The sequence below is a fragment of the Elephas maximus genome, chromosome 6 (assembly GCF_024166365.1).
Source record: "Elephas maximus indicus isolate mEleMax1 chromosome 6, mEleMax1 primary haplotype, whole genome shotgun sequence".
NCBI lineage: Eukaryota > Metazoa > Chordata > Mammalia > Proboscidea > Elephantidae > Elephas > Elephas maximus.
The window spans coordinates 117,841,754-117,865,968 of record NC_064824.1 but is presented as its reverse complement, the minus strand read 5'-3'; the positions used below and the strand labels follow the sequence as shown (position 1 = coordinate 117,865,968).

Genomic DNA, 24,215 nt, shown 5'->3' with positions numbered 1-24,215 from the left:
GGGAGGTAAGTCCCCACAGCCATTCTGCCTTTGTTCCTGCCACTGTTCTGCCTTAATGCCAGCTTCTGGGCTCCCTATACCCAATCTCCTGCCTGGAGAAGACAAACCCCCAGGGTCTGAGGGTGGGGGGCTAGTGAGCACCAGCTACATCAGAGTTCTCCAATGCATCCGCCTGGTCTCTCCAGTCCATTGTTGCAGCTTTTTGTGGGCTCAGACCAACTTCATACATGTACCACTTAACAGGCCTTGCCTCTTGTCGCAGACCTTCCCTGTTGATGCTGCAGCCCAGGAGTGTGCAAGCCACAATGCAGGCGAGTTACCCCTGGGTGGGGTGGAGGTTAACCAATGGAGGAACAAAGGAAGGGCATACATTCCCCCACCTTCACTGCCTCGCCTACCCACTCCCCCTAGGGATGGTTCTGAGATGCCATGTACTCGGCTGACTTTTCTCTAGGGCACAGCCTCCCTTCTTCCCTGCTTTACCCCCCACATCTGCCACTCTGCTCCCTGGAGTTGTACTCCTTGATGAAATAACACATATGCCTTTGCCTCAAATCCGCTTTCTGGAGAACTCAAGCTAGACCTTCCTATCCCTCATTTAGAAGAAACCTCCCCAATCCATGGTTTTTTTTCAAGAAAAAAAGACTCGTATGAGACAATAAAGCCACAGCGCTTTATTTAGGATAGACATGTAGGATTCCCCTAGTATTCATCTCCTTCCTCTTCTTCTCCCTCCCCCTCCACACTATCCATGCCCACCTCTTCATAATCCTTCTCCAGGGCAGCCATATCCTCTCGGGCCTCAGAGAACTCACCCTCTTCCATGCCCTCGCCCACATACCAGTGCACGAATGCCCTCTTGGCATACATCAGGTCGAACTTGTGGTCCAGACGGGCCCAGGCCTCGGCGATGGCAGTTGTGTTGCTCAACATACACACAGCGCGCTGCACCTTGGCCAGGTCACCCCCGGGCACCACAGTGGGTGGCTGGTAGTTGATACCGACCTTGAAGCCTGTTGGACACCAGTCTACAAACTGGATAGTGCGCTTGGTCTTGATGGTAGCGATGGCAGCGTTGACATCCTTGGGCACCACGTCTCCACGGTACAACAGACAGCAGGCCATGTACTTGCCATGACGGGGGTCACACTTCACCATCTGGTTGGCAGGCTCAAAGCAGGCATTGGTGATCTCTGCCACCGACAGCTGCTCATGGTAGGCCTTCTCTGCAGAGATGACTGGTGCATAGGTGGCCAGGGGGAAGTGAATGCGAGGGTAGGGGACCAGGTTGGTCTGGAACTCTGTGAGGTCCACATTGAGAGCCCCATCGAAACGCAGGGAAGCTGTGATGGAGGAGACGATTTGACCGATGAGGCGGTTGAGGTTGGTGTAGGTTGGGCGCTCGATGTCCAGGTTGCGGCGGCAGATGTCATAGATGGCCTCGTTGTCCACCATGAAGGCACAGTCTGAGTGCTCCAGGGTGGTGTGGGTGGTCAGGATGGAGTTGTAGGGCTCGACCACAGCTGTGGACACCTGAGGGGCCGGGTAGATGGAGAACTCCAGCTTGGACTTCTTGCCATAGTCAACAGAGAGCCGCTCCATCAGCAGTGAGGTGAAGCCAGAGCCAGTACCCCCTCCAAAGCTGTGAAAGATGAGGAATCCCTGGAGCCCTGTGCACTGGTCAGCCTAGAAAGTTAAGAAGAAGAAAAATACGGGATGTAAAGTGTAGGGCACAAATAGGAGGGAACCAACTTATGCTGTTTCAAATCTTCAAAATATTCATAAAGTCCTTGGAAGACTACTCTTTCCCCTCCTTGTCCTTCTTCCTCGCTAAGAAAATTCCTGAAGTCCTTAACAGACAGCTCTCCTGAATCTTGTGCAAGATTGTCATTTTTGTCATCATAACTTGCCAACTCCACCGTGTCTCATACCCATCCACACCTGATTTATCTTCCGATGTTTCGGAGGGGGCTTCTCTACTGAGATCAACAATCCAGGAACCTGATTGCTATTTCTTTGTGGGGTCAAATCAATTGCAGGTCCTTGGGCCATATTGAAGCCCCTGTTTTTTAGAGAACCTCTGCCCACATCTGTTGCAGTACAAGATGCTTTTCTGGGGTGCTGTGACCATGACTTGGCCAGGCAACCCACTGACATGTTTGCACTAGTTATCACACTGCAGCATCAGCCAGCCCCAGAGAAGATAGAAGACCTCAACTAGAGGAGCCTCCAGCCTCCCCTCCTCACTGGTCCTGATCCTGCATTTTTAAGACTTGTTCATGAGGCGGCTCACCCAAGGGCTGAAACTACTCTTTCCCCACTGCCTGGTCTCCAGACCACTTTTTGACAGGAATCAGCATTCCCTTAACCCTTCCCTCACCAGCTTCCGAATTCGGTCCAGCACCAGGTCGATGAGCTCCTTTCCAATGGTGTAGTGGCCTCGGGCATAGTTATTGGCAGCATCTTCCTTGCCGGTGATGAGCTGCTCTGGATGGAAGAGCTGACGGTACGTGCCCGTCCGAACCTCATCTGCAGTGAGCAGAGTTTTGAACCTCACATCCCCTTGCACCTGGCTCCCTGAGCCCCAGGGTAACCAGAGGCGGAGGAGTAGGCCCCTAAGATCCCACCCTAGAGGAGCTGCATTCAGGCTGCTGCTACTGCCTGTGACTTTAAGTGTTTTTCAAAGGAAAGAAAAGGAATGTGGGGTGACCCTGGGACTCAGAAGCTGAGTGACAGTGATTCTGCAGACTTGGAGTTCTAACTGGTTGCAGCAACTGGGAGGCTATAATTACAAACTCCAGTGTTTTCCAGTTATGGAGAAGGACTTGCTGTGGTACCCAGGGATAAGGCCATGGCAGGGGCTACCATCACTCACCAATCACGGTGGGCTCCAGGTCTACAAACACTGCACGGGGCACATGTTTTCCAGCCCCAGTTTCACTGAAGAAAGTGTTGAAGGAGTCATCCCCTCCCCCAATGGTCTTGTCACTGGGCATCTGCCCATCGGGTTGGATCCCATGCTCCAAGCAGTAGAGTTCCCAGCAAGCATTGCCAATCTGCACTCCGGCCTGACCCACGTGGACTGAGATGCACTCACGCTAAGAGAACAAAGGGCAGAGAACACCTTTAGCAGAGAAGTATATCATGCCTGGACAAGGTTCCTGCCTTCCTTTCTTGAGTGGTTCTCTGGCTAAGGGCAAAGGTTCCGGGACCTTGCTGTCCTTGCCTCACCCCCTGTGGCTAAGCATTTACTGGTGCCACTGACGACAAATAAGCGTTGGCTCTAGGGGCTGGGTCAAAACCCTTGGGGAAGCAGAAGTTGTGGGCAGTTCTAAGATTAAAGAGTCTTGCCCAGTGACTAAGCATCTTGAGGAACATTGAAGGGGGTCAAATGAGTCTGGTGGCACATGATAGCCAACCCTTTCCTGTTCAGAAAGAGATGAGGGGCCATTAGTGCAGGAAGGGAGTTCCTAGGTGGTGCAAATGGTTAATGTACTTGACGGCTAACTGAAAGGCTGGAAGTTCAAGTCCACACAGATGTGCCTCAAAAGAAAGGCCTGGTGATCTACTTCCCAAAAGTCAGCCATTGGAAACCCTATGGAGCACATTTCTACCTTGACGCACATGGGGTTGCCATGAGTAGGAATTGACTCGACTGGCAACTGACGGTGAGGGAATAAGCAAGATCCAACTGAGGCTTCAGGGGTCAGGGGCAAGGAAGAGGTTTAGAAAAGCAGAGAGAATGCTGGGTTCATGTTACAGCTAAAACTACCAGTGAGGAAGGAAAGAGTGGGCTTGGAATTCAGGAGGGCCCATCACGAGCTTGGTTATTCACGGCTCTCTTGGATATGTATGGCTCTGGAGTAGAATGAGCCTGGGAAGAAAGTTTCTCCCCATGTGATTCGAGGCTGATGATCAAAGAACTCTTGATCCCTGAAGCAGGATTGGGATAACCTGCTTGGTTCTAGAAAAGAGAAAGTTCTGTGCCTTTCCTGGGGTGCTCCATGAGAATTCGGAAGTTTGGGCCTTCTTGCTTCATCCAACAGTTATTTGAGCCTCTACTACGTGCTGCGTACTATGCAGGTGCTAGGAATCCATAACACATAGCACATGGCTCTGCCCTCAAAAAGCCCAGTGTCCAGGGAGGGGAGAGTCCAATACATTAACAGATAAATGACAGTCTGGTACGTGGGATACTGGAGTATGTCTCCTTGCTCTGCTTGGAGAGTAATTACCTCAGACCTTAAAAACAAAAGGAACACATTCATCGAATTTCCCCAAACTTTAAAGCTTAACAAGGTGGAAGTTGTGAAGTCTCATGCTGTTGGTAGAAGCCTGTTATAGATTGGATTGTATCCCACCAAAATGTGTGTCAACTTGGCTAGGCCATGATTCCCAGTATTGTGTGATTGTCCACCATTTTGTGATCTGATGTGATTTCCCTATGTGTTGTATGATGTTAATGAGGCTGGATTAGAGGCAGTTATGTTAATGAGGCAGGACTCAATCTACAAGATCAGGCTGTATCTTGAGCCAATCTCTTCTGAGATATAAAAGAGAGAACTGAGGCGGGGCAAGGATGTGAGAGAGTAGGGGGGTGGGGGAGACCTCATACCACCAAGAGCAGCGCTGGGAGCAGAGCCTATCCTTTGGACTCACGGCTCCTGCGCTGAGAAGCTCCTAGACCAGGTGAAGATTAATGACAAGGACCTTCCCCCAGAACCCAAAGAGACAAAAAGCCTTCCCCTAGAGCTGGCGCCCTGAATTTGGACTTTCTAGCCTCCTAAACTGTGAGAGAATAAATTTCTCTTTGTTAAAGCCATCCACTTGTGGTATTTCTGTTGTAGCAGCACTAGATGACTAAGACAAAACCTAAAGTGAACATCTTCTTTGGAGAATAATTTGGCAATATCTATTAAAGGTGAAGATACTCATGCTCTAGAGAAGTGCTCGCACAGGTAAACAAGAATACAGATGCAAGAGAGTAGGTACTGTCACAGTAGCATAGCAACTGAAGCCAAACATGTCCTTCAACAGGAGAGAATAGATAAATCATGATTCAGAAGTGGAAAGGAATAGAATACAAGAAAGAATCTTATCCAAAAAATGCGGAGAAAAAAAGCAAATTGAGAAGTATCACATGCAGTTGTTGTTGTTAGGTGCTCTCAAGTCGAGTAGGTTCTGACTCATAGCAACCCTATGTACAACAGAAGGAAACACAGCTCCGTCCTGCGACATCCTTACAGCCGTTAAGCTTGAGCCCATTGTTGCAGCCACTGTGTTAATCCATCTTGTTGAGGGTTTTCCTCTTTTTGGCTGACCCTTTAGGTATAAGTAAATATGACTAGGTATAATTTCTACAAGGTATAAATAAGAACTAGGTATAAGTAGATATGACTAGTTGAGCATATGATACCACCATGCTTGGTAAAGTAGAGGGTCAGTGAAAAAGATAGCATTTATATGCATTTTAACTTGCAAAGAAGGAGCCCTGGTCACTCGGTGATTAAGCACTCAGCTGGTAACTGACAGGCTGGCTTTTTGAATCCTCCAGCCATTCCACGGGAGAAAGATGTGGCAGTCTGCTTCCTTAAAGATTATAGCCTTGGAAACTCTATGGGGCAGTTCTACTCTGTCCTCTAGGGTCACTATGAGTTGGAACCAACTTGACAGCAACAGGTTTGTTTGTTTGTTTTAATTTGCAAAGTAATACTATGCACTGTTTAACAGATAAATTAATATACTCATTATATGCCCTTGTAATATATGTGTGTATTACAAAAAATAAGGAAAATATTAACACCAAATTTGGAATAATGGTTCTCTCTGGAAGGGGAGGGAGGTAGAGCTATTGGAAAGGGATTTTATTTCTTAAACTGGGACGTGGTGTTCTTACATTATTCTTTATATCTTTTTGCATGTCTGAAATATTTCAAAACACTTTAATGGAAATGCTTTTTCCATGAATTTAACATTTCACTGACTCTTTTATATGACACAAGTGACTTTACTCCTTATGATTTTTAGATAAACATGATTCATCCTTAAATAATCCATATACCAGCCCTGTTACTTCTCTACTTGTCTTGAGCAAGAGTCTTAATCTGTCAGTGTCCTCCCCTTGAATGCAGGACATGATAAGAGCTACCTCCTAGAATTACTATGAGGGGTACACGAAATAATGCATGCAAAGTGCCTGGCTCGTTGCTTGACACACACTGGAGTGAGTGTATCCTACAAATTTCCCAGTCCTGAATTCCAGGTGCCGTAGTAACAGAAGGTAGTGAGTTAGGGTGGAAGGAATGTAGGACACAAGGACTAGAGAACTCCCCAGGTCCAGGAGGAAGACAGTTAACTATTTGTAACTATTGGTACAAATAGTTAACGTGCTCAGCCGCTAATCAAAAGTTTGGTGGTCTGAGTCCATCCAGAGGTGCCTTAGAAGAAAGGCCTACTGATGTACTTCTGAAAAAATCAGCCACTGAAAACCCTATGGAGCCCAGTTTTACTCTGACACACATGGGGTCACCACGAGTCAAAATCAACTCAAGAGCAACCGGTTTAGAAGGAAGGCTGAGCCGGCTCACCGGTCCCCTGGCCAGGCCAGCATCCTGGCTGCTGCACCTCTGAGCTTGCTCAGGCTCTGTTCACCAAGCCAGACATACAGACGGAACTACTGGCCTATGTGAGGTGTCTCTGGCCTCTTGTTGTTGTTTTATCTGCTGTCAAGTCGATTCCGACTCACAGTGACTCCGTAGGGCAGAGTAGAACTGCCCCATAGTGTTTCCAAGGAGCAGCTGGTGAATTCGAACTGCTGACCTTTTGGTTAGCAGCCTGAGCTCTTAACCACTTTGCCACCAGGGAGGTACACTTGAAGTCTGGGGAAAAACATAGGCACCACTCTTACTGTGGGCAACACATTTGGGACAAAGAGCTCAACCTCTGGAGTCTCTCATACCTGGTCTCAAACACCATCCCTCTCTCTCTCTCTCTCTCTATATATATATATTTATAATAGCAGACTTTCTTGTTGTGTTCTTTATAGAGATTATTATTTTAGAGAGAATATTCTATTTTTAGAGTCAAGAAAAAGGAGCTGAGGAAGCTGAGGTGAAGAAACTTGTCTGAGGCCATAGAGGGATGGGGTTTGAGGCCAGGTTAATTTAGGTGCTAGGCAGTGTACTAAGCACTTCGTATACATTATCTCACTTAATCTTCACAACAATTCCCTTAGGTACTTTTATGATCCCATTTTACAGATGAAGAAAATCCCCTTTAGAGAGGTTAAGCAACTTGCTCAAGATCATGAGCAAAACAATGAATATGCCAAGCCAGCACAGCCTGGTTCCAAACATGTTCCTAACCGTTCTTCTATCTTGCCTGGTGGGGCGACCAGTCAAAGAAATCAAATAAGCCCCACACGCTTCCCAGCTCCCCATTAATGGGAGGACCTCCTTCTCCCTCCTCCCTGTCCCTCCCCACCCTGCTGTGCAACTGGTGAGAAATGAGAGGCCAGACAAAGATGCAGTAGAGGGGCAGGACTATGGGGAAAACCAGAGGGCAGCCGTTTCTATGGAGGACAAGTTCCCACAGCTGAGTGCTGGGACCAGGTCAACAGTGAGCTTGCTGAGGGGCTAGGGTTTGGAAAGGCAGCCAGTGTAGGAAAGTACCCTTTCTTCTCAAGCCCTGCCACCCTACACTCCCCACCCCTAAATTCAAAGCCCTCCTGCAGGCAGCCTAGGCTCAAAGCCACACCCTGGGTACAATTGCCCTTTCCTTCCCCAGCCCCTGAGTATGCCCCTACATGCCCTGCACTCCACGTGCCAATCCACATTTGGAAATCTCCTTCTCTCTCCCCCATTTCACCTCACCACACACTGTAGCCCCATGAACACCTAAACACTGCAACATTCCCTCACGCCAGCTACCTGGGCCCATTGGGACCCTCAGTGGCATCCTCAGCCCACCACCCTGCTCACCATGCTGCCTGATGGCCGTCTGTCTGTCTGCTGCTTGAGGGAAAGGAACTGTGAGGGACCCACAGCCAGCCGGCCTCTTTTATACTCTGTGATTGGCTCTCGGGGGGGAATGTTGTTAGCAACAGCCCCAGGAGGGCAGGCCTGTTGGCTTGGTGACAGAGCAGCAGGCAAGCACTGGGCCTTGCCCCAAACGGGAGTGAGGTGCGTAAGCAGAGGAGGGGCCAGGCTGGTAACCCCACACGGTATCTAGACTGCTGGGTACAATGGGTCTGTTGCTCAGTTACATGACCCCGTCTTCTGGTGACACAGCCTGGCCCTCACAGGTGGGAGTAGATTTAGAAATCAAACCCCCTGAGCTGTAGCACCACCCGCTCTCTGCCCTCCAGCTGCGTTGGCGAGGGCTGAAAGTGGAGTGCAGACGAGGCTAGAAAGATGTCTGCAGTGAACCAGAAATAATGAGTCCTCGGGCAAGAGATCAAGTATCAGGGTATTCTGGGTAGAAATTCAGCATATCATAGGACATAGGCAGGTGGTATGGACCAGTGCTAACAGCATGGACTTTGGGGTTGTTTAGAGTTCAATTTTAGTCCTGTCTCTATATCTACTAGCACTTCTTTTTGCCTCAGTTTTCTCATCTGTGGAACAGGAACAGGCATTGTAAGGATTAAAAAAGATATACTTTCTTAAGTGCTTAGTCCAAAATTGCAGTTGCTGTCCGTGGAGAAAGTAAGACGATGAGCATTTTTAGGAAGAGTCTCAGGGCTGTTCCTAAAAGTCTCCTATTCCACTGCAATCATTGCTGCTGAGCCTGGCCTTATTCCTCCACAGGATCCCCTTAGGGCCTTAGGAAAAAAATATGAAATAAAATGTTAATCTCTCCCATTTGTATCCTGCCTTATGGGTCTTAAGGTCCTTAGCTTTTCTGAGTCCCTCAACAACATTGCGAAGTAGTCAGGCAAAGGAAATTGAAGCCCCTTGTGTCTTTGCCCAAAGTCACATGGGGGGTAATTAGTGGTGGAATTAGGATTCATCTGGGACTCAGGCTCAGCATTTCTTTCTACGTGGCAATGTTTTCACTGTCCCTCACTCCCTCCTATGTCTTTATAGTTGTTGACGTTGTTAGCTGCCATTGAGTTGGTCCCTGACTCATGGCGACCCCATGTACAATGGAACAAAACTGCTACCCAGTCCTGTGCCATCCCCATGATCAGTTACAAATCAGACGATTATGATCTATAGGGTTTTCATTGGCTGATTTTTGGAAATAGACCTCCAGGCCGTTCTTCCTAGTCTGTCTTAGTCTGCAAGCTCAGCTGAAACATGTTCAGCATCATAGCAATACATAAGCCACCACTGATGAATGGGTAGTGGCTGCTCCCTTGTTTCTTTCCTTACCCATCTGAAATGCCATGGTCAATCATAATTGCTCCTTTACATACCTGTCAACTCCTTTCCTCACTATTGCTTCAGCACCCTTGTTTAACTAAATCCTGGTCCTAGTTAAATCCATTTCTTCTACCAATTCTGGACTTGCACCCACCCAGGCAAACATTGTCTGTAGAAAAGCCCAGAACCATGCTGACTGATCTAGCTTCAAAATCATGACTGCTAACCTCAAATGAACCCTTAATGCTGCCTGGAAACTCTACTACATTTCTCTAGCCATACTCTCAGATAGCAGCCATAAGCAGGAAATAGGGTTGTCAGGGTTAGCAAATAAAAGTATTTTTATCTAGCAACCCTTTACGGGAAGTAATTGCTAATTTGAAATTTCAGCCATTGTGACAAATGGTGGTGGAGTTATTCAAGGTAGGGAACTTCTCAGAGCCCCTCCCTTTACACTATGTCATGGAATGGCCCAGAATCTCTAGATGGATCACTCTGGCTATGGACTGAATTCTCCAAGACCAGAGCTCTTCTCTCTCCCACGTGGAACTAAGAGGCTAAGGTCCTCAGACAGAAGACACAGCCAATCAGCATTTCAAAGATAAGGAAGCCCAGCCTCCCAGTAGCCTGATCCATGAAGCCACAGGCCTCAGGAATTACTTTTCACAGAACCTTTGCCGTTGAGAAAATTCCAACTCATAGCTACTCTAAAGGAAAGAACCGTACTGCCCCATATGGTTTCCAGGGAGTGCCTGGTGGAATCAAACAGCTGACCTTTTGGTTAGCAGCAGTAGCTCTTAACCACTATGGCGCCAGGGTTTCCAATTTCCAGGTAGAGAGATGGATTTGGGGGCCCAATAGCCCCCGTGGTTAAAAATCCTCTTGTCTAGCACTTCAACTTTTCCCAATTGATTTTGGAAGTTGGACACCCTGGGGTCAGCCTAGGCATCACCAACTGTGGAAATAAAACTATCCTAAAGGTGGACAGGGGAAAAGGAATAGTCTTCCATAAAACAGACTCAGATTTTTAAAGCATATTATTGCATCTAAATTAGGAAATAAGAGGCATTCAATACTGTTCATTCCTTCAACAAATATTTGAATGCCTGCTATGTGCCAGGCACTGTTCCAGGTGCTGGGGATTCAGTGGTAGACAAAAAAAGTCTGTGCTTTTAAGGAGCTTAGATTTTAGTGATGAAGACAGATAAAAAATTTTTAAAGGATAATTTTAGATAGTAGTAAGCACATGATGAAAACAAAACAGGATAATGGAACAGAAAGAGATGGGGGGAGGTCTACTCCTTTTAGAGTGAACAGAAAGGGGGTGGGTCGCTCCAAAGGGGATGTTTGACCCCAGACCTGAATGAGGAGGAGTCAGCCAAGCCAAGACCTGGAAAACAGTGCTCTAGGCAGAGGGAATGGGGGCGTGTAAAGGGTCACAGGTAGGAGCAAGCCCAGTGTGGTCAAGAAAACAGTGTGAAAAGAGAGAAAGCTGTACAAGATCACAGAGGTAAAGGGTCTTGGAAGGAAAATGGATTTTATTCTAAGTGCGAGGGGCAGCTTTTAAGCAAGCGTCACTGCCTGGTTTGTGTTTTAGAGAGATTGTTTTAACTGCTGGGTGGAAAATGGATTATAGGGATTTGGGAGTTGAAGCAGGAAACTGGTTAGGAGGCTACTGTGGTCATCCAGACATGAGGGGTTGGTGGCTTGGACAAGAGTGGCAACAGGGGAGACGGTGAAAAGTAAAGTGATAGGACATGTAGGTGTGGAGTGGATTGTGGTGGACCTAACTAACAGTCTTGCCTTCTCCCACCCTCAACTTCTTAGCTGGCAGGGTCCTGATTTTAAGTATTCAGCGTTCTGCTTGCTCAAGGAAGATGGCCTTCCCCCAGACCAACAGCGTGAATATGCACTAGTCTAAACCATTCATGGTAATTCCATTCCTTCTTTCCAGTGATTGGTTTAGTCATGGAGTTAATAAGATATAAGAGGAAGTGTGCTAGAGCGCTTTAAGGAAAGGTTTTTCTCCCTGATAAAAAGAGATGTGGAGAAAACCCCCATTTCCTGCCTTTGGACAGTGTCACATAAAGCCATGATGCTTGGAGCTGCTGCCGGCTTCTTGTGATCTCGAAGACATAAATCACCAACCCGCTGAGGACACCAGAGCAGAAAACTGGAAATACCGGAGTTATTGGTGACATCAGTGAACCAACCCTGGAAGCACTGTACACTCAGACTTCTTGTGGGATAATAAATGTCCTCATTGTTTAAGCCGCTGTTAGTTAGGCTTTCCATTACTTGCAGCCAAAATTTCTAACTAATAAAAATGGGGAGAGAAAGAGGGAGGGAAGGCAGGATGATCCTAGGTTTATAACTTAGGCAGTTGGGTAGAAGGTGATGTTGTTCACTCAGACTGACAAGCCTAGAACAGAAGCAAGTTTGGCAGGTAGTGGGGGTGAGGGTAGGAGATTAAGAATTCCTTTGAACTTGTTATATTTGCAATGTCTAGTGGGATTTCAAGTGAAGATATCGAGAATGTAAATAGACAATTGAGTCTGAGGAGAGGTTTAAGCTGGAAATATAAATTTGAGAGTCATCAGCATATAAGTGATACTTAATTCTTTTTATTATATTCCTTCATCATTGTTTGGGAATGTATATATTCTAACTCTGTTCCTTCTGGAATAGCATTGTTATTCATTGCCTTTGAGTAGGTTCCAACTCATAGCAACCTTATGTACAACAGAATGAAACACTGCCCAGTCCTGCACCATCCTCAGAATCATTGTCATGCTAAAGCCCATTGTTGCAGCCACTCTGTCAATCCATCTCATTGAGGGTCTTCCTCTTTTTCACTGACCCTCTACTTTACCAAGCATGACGTCCTTCTCCAGGGACTGATCCCTCCTGACAACATGTCCAAAGTATATGAGACGTAGTCTCACCATCCTTGCTTCTAAGGAGCATTCTGGTTGTACTTCTAGAATTGTACCCGAGAAATGTTATAATTTTTTAATATGGAATTTTTTAACATGTCCAAATGTAGAGCTAACATAATATAATCCCATATAATCATCATTGAATTTCAACAATTGCTCCTTTAGGGAGAAAAGTAGAGAACCTAAGGCTGAGTTATGGGGAGCACCATTTAGAGATAAATCTAGCAAAGTCTACCAAGAAGGAGTGGCCAGTGAGGTAGGACACAAACCAGGAGAAGGTGGTGTTATGGAAGCCAAGAAGAAAGTGTTTCAAAGAAAAAGGAGGGATCAACTATGTCAAACACTGCTGAGAGACTGAGAAAGATAAAGATAGAGAAGTAACCCTTGGATTTGGAAAGATAGAGATTGCTAGAGACTTTGGTAAGAGCATTTCAGTGGAGGGTGTGAATCAAGCCTGTCTGGAGAATGTTGAGGAGTAAATATATGAAAGCAGTGATAATAGAGCTATCCCTCTGGAATGCTGTGTTGTGAAGAGGATAGGTGGTAGATGCTCCACTCTGAAACAACTGAAGGAGGTACGTTAAGGCTATGGCTCCACCTCTCCGGATGGAATCAGTGCAGACACGCCAAACTTTAAGGACCTTGCTGCACTGCTGCAGGATGGAGGTGAGATATGGGGAAAGGGTCAGAAAAGATGGCGAGAACAGTGGGCAAGGGCAAGAGGGAAAGAGATCTGGAGAGAGAGAGTGGCTGCCAGACATGTGTAGATGGACTAAGAGGTGATTCAACAGAGGAGTGAAGAAGTGTCTGGCATCAATTTCTAGACTCTGCACATGTATATGAATGTCTAAAAGTTTTCAATCTGATAATGTAGACCACTACCTGCATACCCACCCAGAGTTTGTGGCCCTAATTCAGAGCATCTGTACATACCCTGCTGGCACAATGATTAAGAGCTCAGCTGCTAATCAAAAGTTGGCAATTCAAATTCACCAGCTCTTCCTTGGAAACCCTATAGGGCAGTTCTACTCTGACATTTAGTGTCTCTATGAGTCAAAATCGACTGAGTAGCAACAGGTTTTTATTTAATTTTTTTTGCTACATACACTGAGGAGATATATACACACTCACACAGTCGTGCACGCACACGTACATAAAATCAGAAGCAGAATCTTTATTCTGTGTTTCACTAACATCGTCTTTGGCATTTCCTCTTGAACCCTTGGCTTCTCTAATTTCCTTGCTACAGGGACCAGGATAATATAAATGTGTGATGTTGGCTGGGTGTATAATGTTAAACAGCAACAGACACTTGGTTTCTGTCACAGAGAGACATAGAAAGTGGTGAGAACTGTTGTGAACTGGAGCAGGTTGGTTGCCCACCCTAAGAAGGCCACACCACCCAGCTCCATTTTTATTGCTATATTAGTTTCTAATTGCTGCTGTAACAGATTACCACAAACTTAATACCTTAAAAAAACATGAATTTATTATAGTTCCGGAGGACAGAAATCCAAAATGGGTCTTACAGGGATAAAATCAAGGTGTTAGCAGGACTCTAGGGAAGAATCTGTTTCCTTGCCTTTTCCAGCTTCTAGAGGCTGCTCACATTCCTTGACTTGTGGCCCCCTTCCATCTTCAAAGACAGCAATCACATCACTCCAGTCTCTGCTTCTGTCTTCACATCACCTTCTCTGACTCTCCCGTCTCCTTCTTTGACTTATAAGGACCCTTGCAAGTCAGAGCCCTGGTGGCTCAGTGGTTAAAGCAATTGACTGCTAACTAAAAGGTGGGTGGTTCAAAACCACCAGTGGCTCCGTGGGAGAAAGACTTAGTAGTCTACTTCTATAGAGATTTACAGCCTTGGAAACCATATTGGGGTCGCTATGAGTCAGAATTGACTCTATGGCAGTGGGTTTGGTTTTGTTTTTTGGTGATTATGCTGAGCCCTCCTGAATAATCCAGGATAATCTCAACATCTCAAGACCCTTAATCACCTTTGTAAAATTCTTTTTGCCATGTAAGGTAACATAGTCACAGTTTCTGGGGATGAGGATGTGGACATCTTTGGGGGGCTATTATTCTGCCTACCATGGTTGCTAAATGTGAATGCGGGCCTGGTAAGTCCAGATTTTCCAGTTCTTTTCAAGATAAACTAGAAATCTGGATTTTAAAAAAAAAAGGAATCTGGATTTTCATATGACTGTGCAGAAAAGAATGGACACAGCAGACCTGACTGTTACCATTAGGAAAGCCTGCTTGCAAGGTTGACTCCCGGCTGGTCTCAGGGAACTTGGCTCTCAGAGTATTCCCAGTCAACAGTTAACTGAGGAGGATGGTTCACCGTGCCGAGGCTGTCTGTGTAAACAATCAGGCTTATGCTGAACATCTACTTTTCTTCTGAAAGTCTGGGATGTTGGTATACGCTAGGCAGAGGTGCCTGTGTGACTAATCAAGTCACTTCTGACCCATGGCAACCCCATGTGTGTAAGAGTGGGAACTGTGCTACATAGGGTTTTCAATTGCTGATTTTTGGGGGAGTAGACTGCCAGGAACCTCTGGTGGGTTTGAACCCCTAACCTTTTGGTTAGCAGCCAAGTGCATTAATCATTTGCACCACCCAGACACTCCCCTACGTGACTGTTGTTAGGCGCCGTCAATTTCAACTCATTGCAGTCCCATGTGGCAGAGTAGAGCCACCCCATACAGTTTTCTAGGCTGTAATCTTTACAGGAGCAGAGTGCCTTTGTCCTGCGGAGCCACTGGATGGGTTCCAACCACCAACCTTTTGGTTAGCAGCCGAGTGCTTAACCTCTGTGGACTAGTCCCCAATAAAAACCACGGGCACTGAGTCTCTAATGGGTTTTTCTGGGCAGAAACATTGCAGGAAAATATGGCATTTTCGTTGCTGGAGGAAGAGTGCACTCGTGTGAGCCCTATGAGAGGGAGAGAGCACAGATTCCCTCCAGATTCCTTCTGCGTCTTTCCCCTTTATGATCCAGTTGTATGTCCTTACCACATCACTGCAGCAAACTTTAGCTGTGGGTACAATGGTACCCTGAGTCGGTGATTCCTTCCAGGGAATCTCCAAACATCGAGATAGTCTTGGGGTGCCTGACAGAGTAATAGTTTCTGCTTTTTTAATAGCCTAAATACTATGGAGGTTAATGGTGGGAGGGCCAAACAAAACATTTCAGAGAGGAAATTTGGCCTCCAGGCCACCAGTTTGCAATTTCCAAATTTTTAGAGTTCTACCCTAATTTTAAGGAGTGCTGGTGGCACAGTGGTTAAGCACTCAGCTGCTAATCAAAAGGTCGGTGGTTTGAACTCACCAGCCACTCTGCAGGAGGAAGATGTGGTAGTTGGCTTCCATAAAGATTACAGCCTCAGAAGCCCTTGTGGGGTAGCTCTACTCTGTCCTATAGGGTCACTATGAGTCAGAATTGACTTAATGGAAATGGGGTTTTTTGAACCCTAATTTTAAGGAGCCCTGGTGGTACAGTGGTTAAGCACTAGGGTGCTAAATAAAAGGTCGGTTGTTCAAATCCACCAGCTGCTGTAAAGATTAGAGCCTTAGAAACCCTCTAGGAGCAGTTCTACTCTGTCCTGTAGAGTTGCTATGAGTTGGAATGCGCTCAAAGGCAATGGGTTTGGTTTTTGGATTTTACCCTAATTTTAGTCCCATCCCTGGCATTGCAACAGTTAAGCAGTAGGCCACTAACTGTAAGGTAGGTGATTTGAACCCTCACAGTGGCTCTGTGGGAGAAAGACCTGGCAATCTGCTTCCATAAGAATTACAGCCAAGAAAATCCTATGGGGCAGTTCTACTCTGTCGCATGGGGTCGCTATGAGTCAGAATTGACTCGATGGTGCCCAACAACAACAACCATGTAGTAAAACTATTCATGTGACATACACTTAGCAAAGACCTACGATGTACTAAGCATCATACTAGGAACTGGGAACACAAAGATGAATAAGACCCTTATCCAGTGCTTTGCAGTGTACTTAGAAAAAATCCAAACCAGTTGCCATTACTGTAGTTCCAACTCATGGTGACTATGCTCCATGGGGTTTTTCAATGGCTGATTTTTCAGATGTATATCTCCAGGCCTTTCTTCCGAGGTGTCTCTGGGTGAACTTGAACCTCCAACCTTTTGGTTAGCAGCAGAGTGCGTTAAATGCTTGCACCACCCAGGGACACAGTATACTTATACCTCCCTAAAGTTTACACTAAACTTTATAGTGTTGCTATGAGTTGGAACTGACTTGATGACAATGCGCTGAGTTAACTAAATAGGTCTACTTTAGAGGAGAGGAGCCCTGGGTGCACAATGGTGAAGCACTTGATTGCTAACTGAAAGGTCATTCTGCAGCAGTAAAGATTACAGCCTAGAAAACCCTATGGGCAGTTCTACTTTGTCACTTTATGTCAAAAATTGACTTGATGGCACCGAACAACAACAAAGTTTACACCTCCCTAAATTCATCTGGCCCTCACAACCCAAAGTTGTTATTCCAGTTTTACAAATGAAGAACCTGAAGGTAAAAGAGATCTAGGGTTTTGTCTAAGACAGCTCAGGTCTGTTACTACCTTCATTCTGCTAGAGGTGGGGGTATAGGGGGAACAAGAGGTGGGGGTATGGGGGGAATAAGGGGGCACAAGGAAGACCTGCAAGAGGCTATGTGTCCTGTGGTCACCAAGGGCTCCTTCCTCTGTAGAGACCCATGACCTTATTTCCCAAATGGGCCTTGTCAGTTTTCTTCTTATGAATGAGTCTTGTCCTCTCAACCAATTGGCAAGTTTATTGGGAACAGAGACCTCATCATATTTTACTGTATCCCTTTCCAGCTATTTTGTTGATAGCAAGTTGCCACCACTAGTTATTGTATCATATTGTGTTATACTGTACTGGCCCAGGGGACATTTGATGGTGTGAATCCTCCCCAAGTGGTGACTAACCCAGGAGACAGAGTTATTAAAGAAGTGCCAAGGAGCACGTGGTTTAAAGTCAGGAGAAGTGTGCGTCAGGGTTGTATCTTTTCACCATACCTATTCAATCTGTATGCTGAACAAATAATCCGAGAAGCTGGACTATATGAAGAAGAACGGGGCATCAGGATTGGAGAAAGACTAATAACCTGTGTTACACAGATGACACACCTTGCTGGCTGAAAGTGAAGAGGAATTGAAGCACTTACTGATGAAGGTCAAAGACCACAGCTTTCAGTATGGATTATAACTCAACATAAAGAAAACAAAAATCCTCACAACTGGACCAATAAGCAACATCATGATAAACGGAGAAAAGATTCATCTTACTTGGATCCACAATCAACAGTCATGGAAGCAGCAGTCAAGAAATCAAAAGATGCATTGCATTGGAAAATCAGATGCAAAAGACCTCTTTAAAGTGTTGAAAAGCAAAGATGTCACCTTGAGGACTAAGATGAGCCTGACCCAAGCCACGGAGTTTTCAATCACTTCATATGCATGCAAAAGCTGGACAATGAATAAGGAAGACTGAAGAGGAATTGACACCTTTGAATTGTGGTGTTGGCGAAGAATATTGACTATACCATGGGCTGCCAAAAGAATGAACAAATCTGTCTTGGAAGAAGTACAAGAATCCTCCTTAGAAGCAAGGATGGCGAGACTACGTCTCACATACTTTGTACATGTTAACAGAAGGGATTAGTCCCTGCAGAAGATCATCATGCTTGGTAACAATAGAGGGTCAGCGAAAAAGAGGAAGACCCTCAGCTAGATGGATTGACATAATGGCTGCAACAATGGGACTCAAGCATAGCAACAACTGTGAGCATAGCAACAATTGCAGAACCGGGCAGTGTCTCACTCTGTTGTGCACAGGGTCCCTATGAGTTGGAACAGACTCGATGGCACCTAACAACAACAACGAGGAGCACATGGAAGAGCTGCCTGGCCAATTTCCCCAGCGGAGGGAGACAGAAAATGTAAAGCAACCAAGGGAACGGAGAAATAGCTTGAAAAAGTCTGTTTTTGCAAGAAACGGAAATGAAATGTAGAAAGATGTTATGGCTTCTGTCTCACCGATGAGGACGTTAAGCTGCTGGCTCAGGTCATGTCAGCGACGTAGAGACAGAAGAGGATGGGAAAGTAAAAATCAGCCATGACACCAGAATCTCCATTTTCTTTTTCCCTCTTCAGAGTCACCGAGCCTTCTGATACCTCACAACAATGCCTCCAGGGCAGAATGATTTTCTTCTATTTATCAATGTAGATGCCAAGGATGCAGTGAGGTGTCATCTGCCCAAGGCCCCACAGGGCAGTGTGGATGCGAATCCAGGTCCTGAGGGTTCCAGGTTCTGCGCTCTGGCGGCAGGAAGGTGGGCAGGCAGCGATGGCCTTAGCTAACTAATAGTGACGGCGTTGATGACGGCCCCTGACGGGGCGGGAGGCCGGCGACCCGCTCAGATTCCCGGGGTCAGCCCTGGCAGGTAGGCGGGGGGGGGGGGGGCTCGGCTCTGCCGGAGAGACTAAGGGACCAGCACCATGGGGCTCAGGCTGTGCAGCTCCCAGGCCTCGACAGCTCACGGGCGTCAGCGAAGGCCAGGGGTACCGGCTGGGGACCAGCAGGCGGCGTGACGCTGGAAGGGGGCTCCCAGGGCCGGGCCGGAGCTGGGCAGCTTGCCCGAGCTGCCCCGGAGGCGGGGCGGGGAAGGTTTGGACGAAGGACGGCTGCAGCCACGTCGGGAGGACGGCCTTGACGCCATCCGGCCTAAGTCTGCACACCTGGGCGACCGGCGCCCCCATAACGCGGGTGCAGGCGAGAGGAGCCCTGGCACCGCGCCCTGCGTCCCTGCCACGGAGCTCGGGGGCCCCGAGTGTTAGCTCAAAACCGGAAGCGCAGGGTTAAAGCCACGGCGTCTATTCCTAGCCCAAGTCCTGCAGGTGAGGGACTCGACGCAGCTGGGGAGGGATCCCGCCCGGCCTCACCCCTCGCGGCCGCCCACCCCTCGGAGGGGGCGTGGCTCTGGGCCACCCAGCCCCCGGCGGGCGGGTCGAGCGCGCGGGCCCTGCCCCCGCCTATAAGAGCGGTGCGGCACTGCAGCTAACGCAGTTCTCACCGAGACCCGTCACCCCGACTCTACGTGAGACGCACCGCCCGGACTCACCATGGTGAGTGCGGCCCTGCAGGCAGCGCGGGGGTCCCCGGTTTCCCCTCTCCTTCGGGGGACCCCCCTGCTCCCGGGACCTTCCAGCGGGCGTTCCAGGTCTCGAGAAAGTGCGAGGATTTTTGCATCCCCCTAACCCCTGCCTGGTGACTTTGGCGGAACCGTGGCGTCCACCTTGGGAACCTGGGAATGGGTAATCGGGTAGGGTGGCATTCTTCATTAACAGAGAGGAGCCCTCCTGGCCACCTGCCCCTGCCCCACCAAGCACTTGTGCCCTAACCTTCCTGCGGGTAGTCACGCGGGCCCGTGCAAGGTCTGGGAAAGACCCGCTTGGCTGCCCAGCACCCCATTCTCCCACCCCCGCTCCTGGAACAGACTGAACACGTGCTTGGCCCAAGTAGGTGGAAGGAGGTCAGATTACTTGGTTCCGCGCCCCCTTTTCCTCTGATTGTGTGTGCATCCCCCCTATCTACCGTGCCCCCCAGTGACTCAGCACCCCACTTCTGAGCCTAGAGGGGTGGCGGGAATGGGCTTCGGCTTCGGGAGCGGAGCTAGCCTCTCCAGCCGAAGCCCGGTGCGCCGACGGGCAGAGACAGCTGGCGCTGAACGAGAGCGCGGCCGGGGCCAGGCGGGGGGAGGGGAAAGAGGTCTGTGGGTGTGTGTGTGGGGGGGTGGTATTTATAGCCCAGGAGCGGAGGCCGAAATTAAACCCCAGGTCTGGGAAGTAACTGGAAAGAATCTAGAGGGAGGGCAGATGCAGGGCCGGGGAGCAGGATGGAGCTCGCCCCCCGGGGCAAAGTCGGTTACCTCTGGGGCCTTACCGCAGGTTCTGCTTCCTTTTCTGGGTATTGGGTAACCGTCACCCCGCCATTTCGGGGTTGGAAAGGGAGGTTACGCGGGCCCTGCGCGGATCACGTACTGCTCTGGCGCTTCAGAGATTAACCAGACTGACAGGGATGGAGCCTAAGGCAACGAGTGTCCCTGTGTCCCTAGCCCCTATTGCCCGCCCTGCCCTCTGTGCCCACTAGTTTTATTGTTGCTATTTCTGTGTGGGCTGACGCGGTGGATGAAGGTGGTGAAGAAGCCCAGAGTGCGGGGATGGAGGTGGGGAGAGGAGCCAGATGGGTTGATCCCCAGAGCCAGATGGGACTTAAAGGTGGGGGAAGGGGATATCCATTATGGTCAGTTGATGCCAACTGGAAGCTGAAGACACCTCTGCAGCCCACAGTAAAGAAGAGGGGAGAGGACTGTATGAAATTCGAGTTGTTCATCCTCAAAGGAAAGAATTAATCAGGTGGGGGGCCTCTAGCTATAAACTCAGCTCCGGTGAACCTTCTGCGCCTTTGCAGGCTCTTGCGAAGCTGGCGTTTTGGGCAGTAGGGATCAGGCTGAGAAGTCTCATGTCTCGGTTACTGCAATGTATGCCTTGCCCTCTGCGTCCTCCCTGAGTGTCCTGTGAATGTGGCGGGGTCATGTAGAGCCAAAGCTCTTGCTTGACAAGTTCCCCACTGAGAAGGAGGCAAAGGGGCTGGCCTGCCCTTCTGGGTGCCTTCAGTGCAGGAGACTTAAGGTGGGGGAGCCTGGACGGGCTGCCAGCCTCTTCTGACCATTGCCCAGCCCAAAGCCCCCACTCTTGCCAACTAAGTCATCCTAGCTGGTAGGAGGGAGGCTTATGAGGTGAGGAATTGTGGGTGTGGGACTTATGTTGTGTCCCCTCTTTATCCCTCAGCGTGAATGCATCTCAGTCCATGTGGGGCAGGCAGGTGTCCAGATGGGCAATGCCTGCTGGGAGCTCTACTGTCTAGAACATGGGATTCAGCCTGATGGCCAGATGCCTAGTGACAAGACCATTGGTGGAGGGGATGACTCCTTCACTACCTTCTTCTGTGAAACCGGCGCTGGAAAACATGTGCCCCGGGCAGTTTTTGTTGATTTGGAGCCCACTGTAATTGGTGAGAGGAAGAGGGGCAGGAATGGGGGGGGGGTGGAGGAATTTGAGGGTGGCTCTGACCTTCTCTCTGAAAAGAGGGTGTCTAGACCTGGCTTTCGTAGCCCTCTTTGAAGCTGAAAAAGGCAAGCTGATCTCAGGCTGGCTTGGGCAGCAGGTCTGGGTTCCTCTCCCGCTCTGCTATCTCAAGTCTGGCAGAAGGACAAGTTCTTTCATACATCCGACCACAGCTACCATGCTGCAGGAGGGAGGTCTCTGCTGAGCACAGCCTTATGGTTTTTGCCCTAACCATGTGGTTTATGCCCTTCCAGATGAGATCCGAAATGGCCCATACCGACAGCTCTTCCATCCAGAGCAGCTCATCACTGGGAAAGAAGATGCCGCTAACAACTATGCCCGTGGTCACTATACCATTGGCAAGGAGATCATCGACCCGGTGCTGGACCGGATCCGCAAGCTGGTAAGAATCTGGGAGGGAGGGAGCTTCTGAGACTATGTGAATGGTCAGGAACACTGTTTTCAGATCCATTTCAGGAGGTCAGCTCTTAATTGTGCATATCCTAGGGCATGACACTGCAGCTGTGGGATGCTCAGTAGTCTTGGCCTTGACTCTTGAAATATGTTAGGCTTTTGTGAAGCCCAAAGAGTTCCTCAGACCCCTCCCTGGTACCTACATTGCTCTTTCTCATTCTTGTCTTTCAGTCTGACCAATGCACAGGACTTCAGGGCTTCCTGGTGTTCCACAGCTTTGGAGGGGGTACCGGCTCCGGCTTCACCTCGCTGCTGATGGAGCGGCTCTCTGTTGACTATGGCAAGAAGTCCAAGCTGGAGTTCTCCATCTACCCGGCCCCTCAGGTGTCCACAGCCGTGGTCGAGCCCTACAACTCCATCCTGACCACCCACACCACCCTGGAGCACTCAGATTGTGCCTTCATGGTGGACAACGAGGCCATCTATGACATCTGCCGCCGCAACCTGGACATCGAGCGCCCAACCTACACCAACCTCAACCGCCTCATCAGCCAAATTGTCTCTTCCATCACAGCTTCCCTACGCTTTGATGGGGCCCTCAATGTGGACCTGACAGAGTTCCAGACCAACCTGGTCCCCTACCCTCGCATTCACTTCCCCCTGGCCACCTATGCACCAGTCATCTCTGCAGAGAAGGCCTACCATGAGCAGCTGTCGGTGGCAGAGATCACCAATGCCTGCTTTGAGCCTGCCAACCAGATGGTGAAGTGTGACCCCCGTCATGGCAAGTACATGGCCTGCTGTCTGTTGTACCGTGGAGACGTGGTGCCCAAGGATGTCAATGCTGCCATCGCTGCCATCAAGACCAAGCGCAGTATTCAGTTTGTGGACTGGTGTCCAACAGGCTTCAAGGTTGGTATCAACTACCAGCCACCCACTGTGGTGCCCGGGGGTGACCTGGCCAAGGTGCAGCGCGCCGTGTGTATGTTGAGCAACACGACTGCCATCGCCGAGGCCTGGGCCCGTCTGGACCACAAGTTCGACCTGATGTATGCCAAGAGGGCATTCGTGCACTGGTATGTGGGCGAGGGCATGGAAGAGGGTGAGTTCTCTGAGGCCCGAGAGGATATGGCTGCCCTGGAGAAGGATTACGAGGAAGTGGGCATCGACTCCTATGAGGACGAGGATGAGGGGGAAGAATAGAACAGCTCCTGGAGTCCATTCACTATGTTTATTGCAAAATCCTTTCGAAATAAACAGTCTTCCTTGCACAGTTTGTTGTCACTCTGTGAGTGCTTAAGCTTTTGCTGCCTTCCCTTTGTGCTGCTGCTGCTGCCACCCTATTTGCTGCTCGTGACCCTTTTCCCTTCCATGGCTGAAGGTGAGAGCTGCCAAGGCGTCCCTTCCAGGTCCAGGAAGCAGACCCCAGGGACTTTGATATAAGGCCTGGGGGCACCCAGGATAGGGAGGAGATGAGGACCAGTTATGGGCCTCTCTGTCCAGCCACAAGCTATTGGAGGATACTGAGTCTTCAGTTTCTTTCCAAGTAGGACCTTAAGTCCAGTGGTTTCTGTATTTGAGAGTTGGACTGCTACTCTGTTCTTCCTGCTGCTTCTGCATGGACCAGCTCTGGAAACAAGGCTTGGCCCAGGCTCCACTGCATTTTGAGGGTTTGGGAGTGGGGCTGGGCTGGCCTGGCCCAGAATTCCTGGGCATGAAGCCTAGTCATAAGCTTGGGGGATGGGAAGGGACAAGTGTGATCTCCTGGAGTTGTTTGTGCCACTGCACCTCCCAGCAGCTTTGCATAGCTTACAGTTTGTCCTGCTGCTTTGCTGGGGCTTGGGGCTGTGCCATTAAAAGTCAGGTCATCTCCCCTCTGTTTGTGCTTTCTTTCTGGCCTCAGCCTCCCAGCCTCCATGCTAGCTGGTGGGAGCCTCCTGCCTGGGCCCTGGGGAAAATTTCAACTTTGCTAATAGGCACCCCAGGCCCCACGCTGACGTCGGCATGTGGGGGTGGGTGTGGTTGGGAGGGGGAAGCTTCGCTCTCTGGAGGAGAGGCCTGAATCACCTTTCCCTCCCTGGTGAGTCAGGGACGCAGTGCCCTTACCTGAGGAACAGGTTTCAAGCCCAACCAAGGCAGGGCCCCTGTTTACTCAGCAGAGCAGGCAGGAAGTGGCAGCTGGATACTGCCAGCCACCCTGGCCTCATTAATCATTAACCGTGTGTGAGCTGGGACCATTAGGGAGAGACCTGTGCCAAAATGGCTGCCACCTCCACTCCCCTTGCCCCCACAGGGAGGCTGGGAGACCTGCCCCAAAGCTTCCTTGGGAGTCTG

General features: G+C 49.0%; 2 protein-coding genes across 3 annotated transcripts; one reads left to right on the top strand and one right to left on the bottom strand.

Moving 5' to 3' along the window:
- Positions 1 to 651: 651 nt before the first annotated feature.
- Positions 652 to 8,040, bottom strand: LOC126078124 (tubulin alpha-1D chain). Its single transcript, XM_049888263.1, has 4 exons — positions 7,980 to 8,040; positions 2,876 to 3,098; positions 2,381 to 2,529; positions 652 to 1,686 (listed from the first exon to the last, which is right to left on the bottom strand). Exons 1-4 carry the CDS (start codon positions 7,980 to 7,982, stop codon positions 703 to 705), a joined length of 1,359 nt encoding a protein of 452 aa, XP_049744220.1. The 5' UTR covers positions 7,983 to 8,040; the 3' UTR covers positions 652 to 702.
- An 11,051-nt stretch (positions 8,041 to 19,091) lies between these two features.
- LOC126078121 (tubulin alpha-4A chain) lies at positions 19,092 to 23,152 on the top strand. 2 transcript variants are annotated; one of them, XM_049888255.1, is made up of 4 exons: positions 19,092 to 19,238; positions 21,192 to 21,414; positions 21,722 to 21,870; positions 22,113 to 23,152. In XM_049888255.1, exons 2-4 carry the CDS (start codon positions 21,234 to 21,236, stop codon positions 23,082 to 23,084), a joined length of 1,302 nt encoding a protein of 433 aa, XP_049744212.1. In that variant the 5' UTR covers positions 19,092 to 19,238; positions 21,192 to 21,233; the 3' UTR covers positions 23,085 to 23,152. The 2 variants fall into 2 exon arrangements, with proteins under 2 accessions (XP_049744212.1, XP_049744211.1); XM_049888254.1 differs by lacking the exon at positions 19,092 to 19,238 and adding an exon at positions 19,384 to 19,466.
- The last annotated feature ends 1,063 nt before the right edge of the window (positions 23,153 to 24,215 follow it).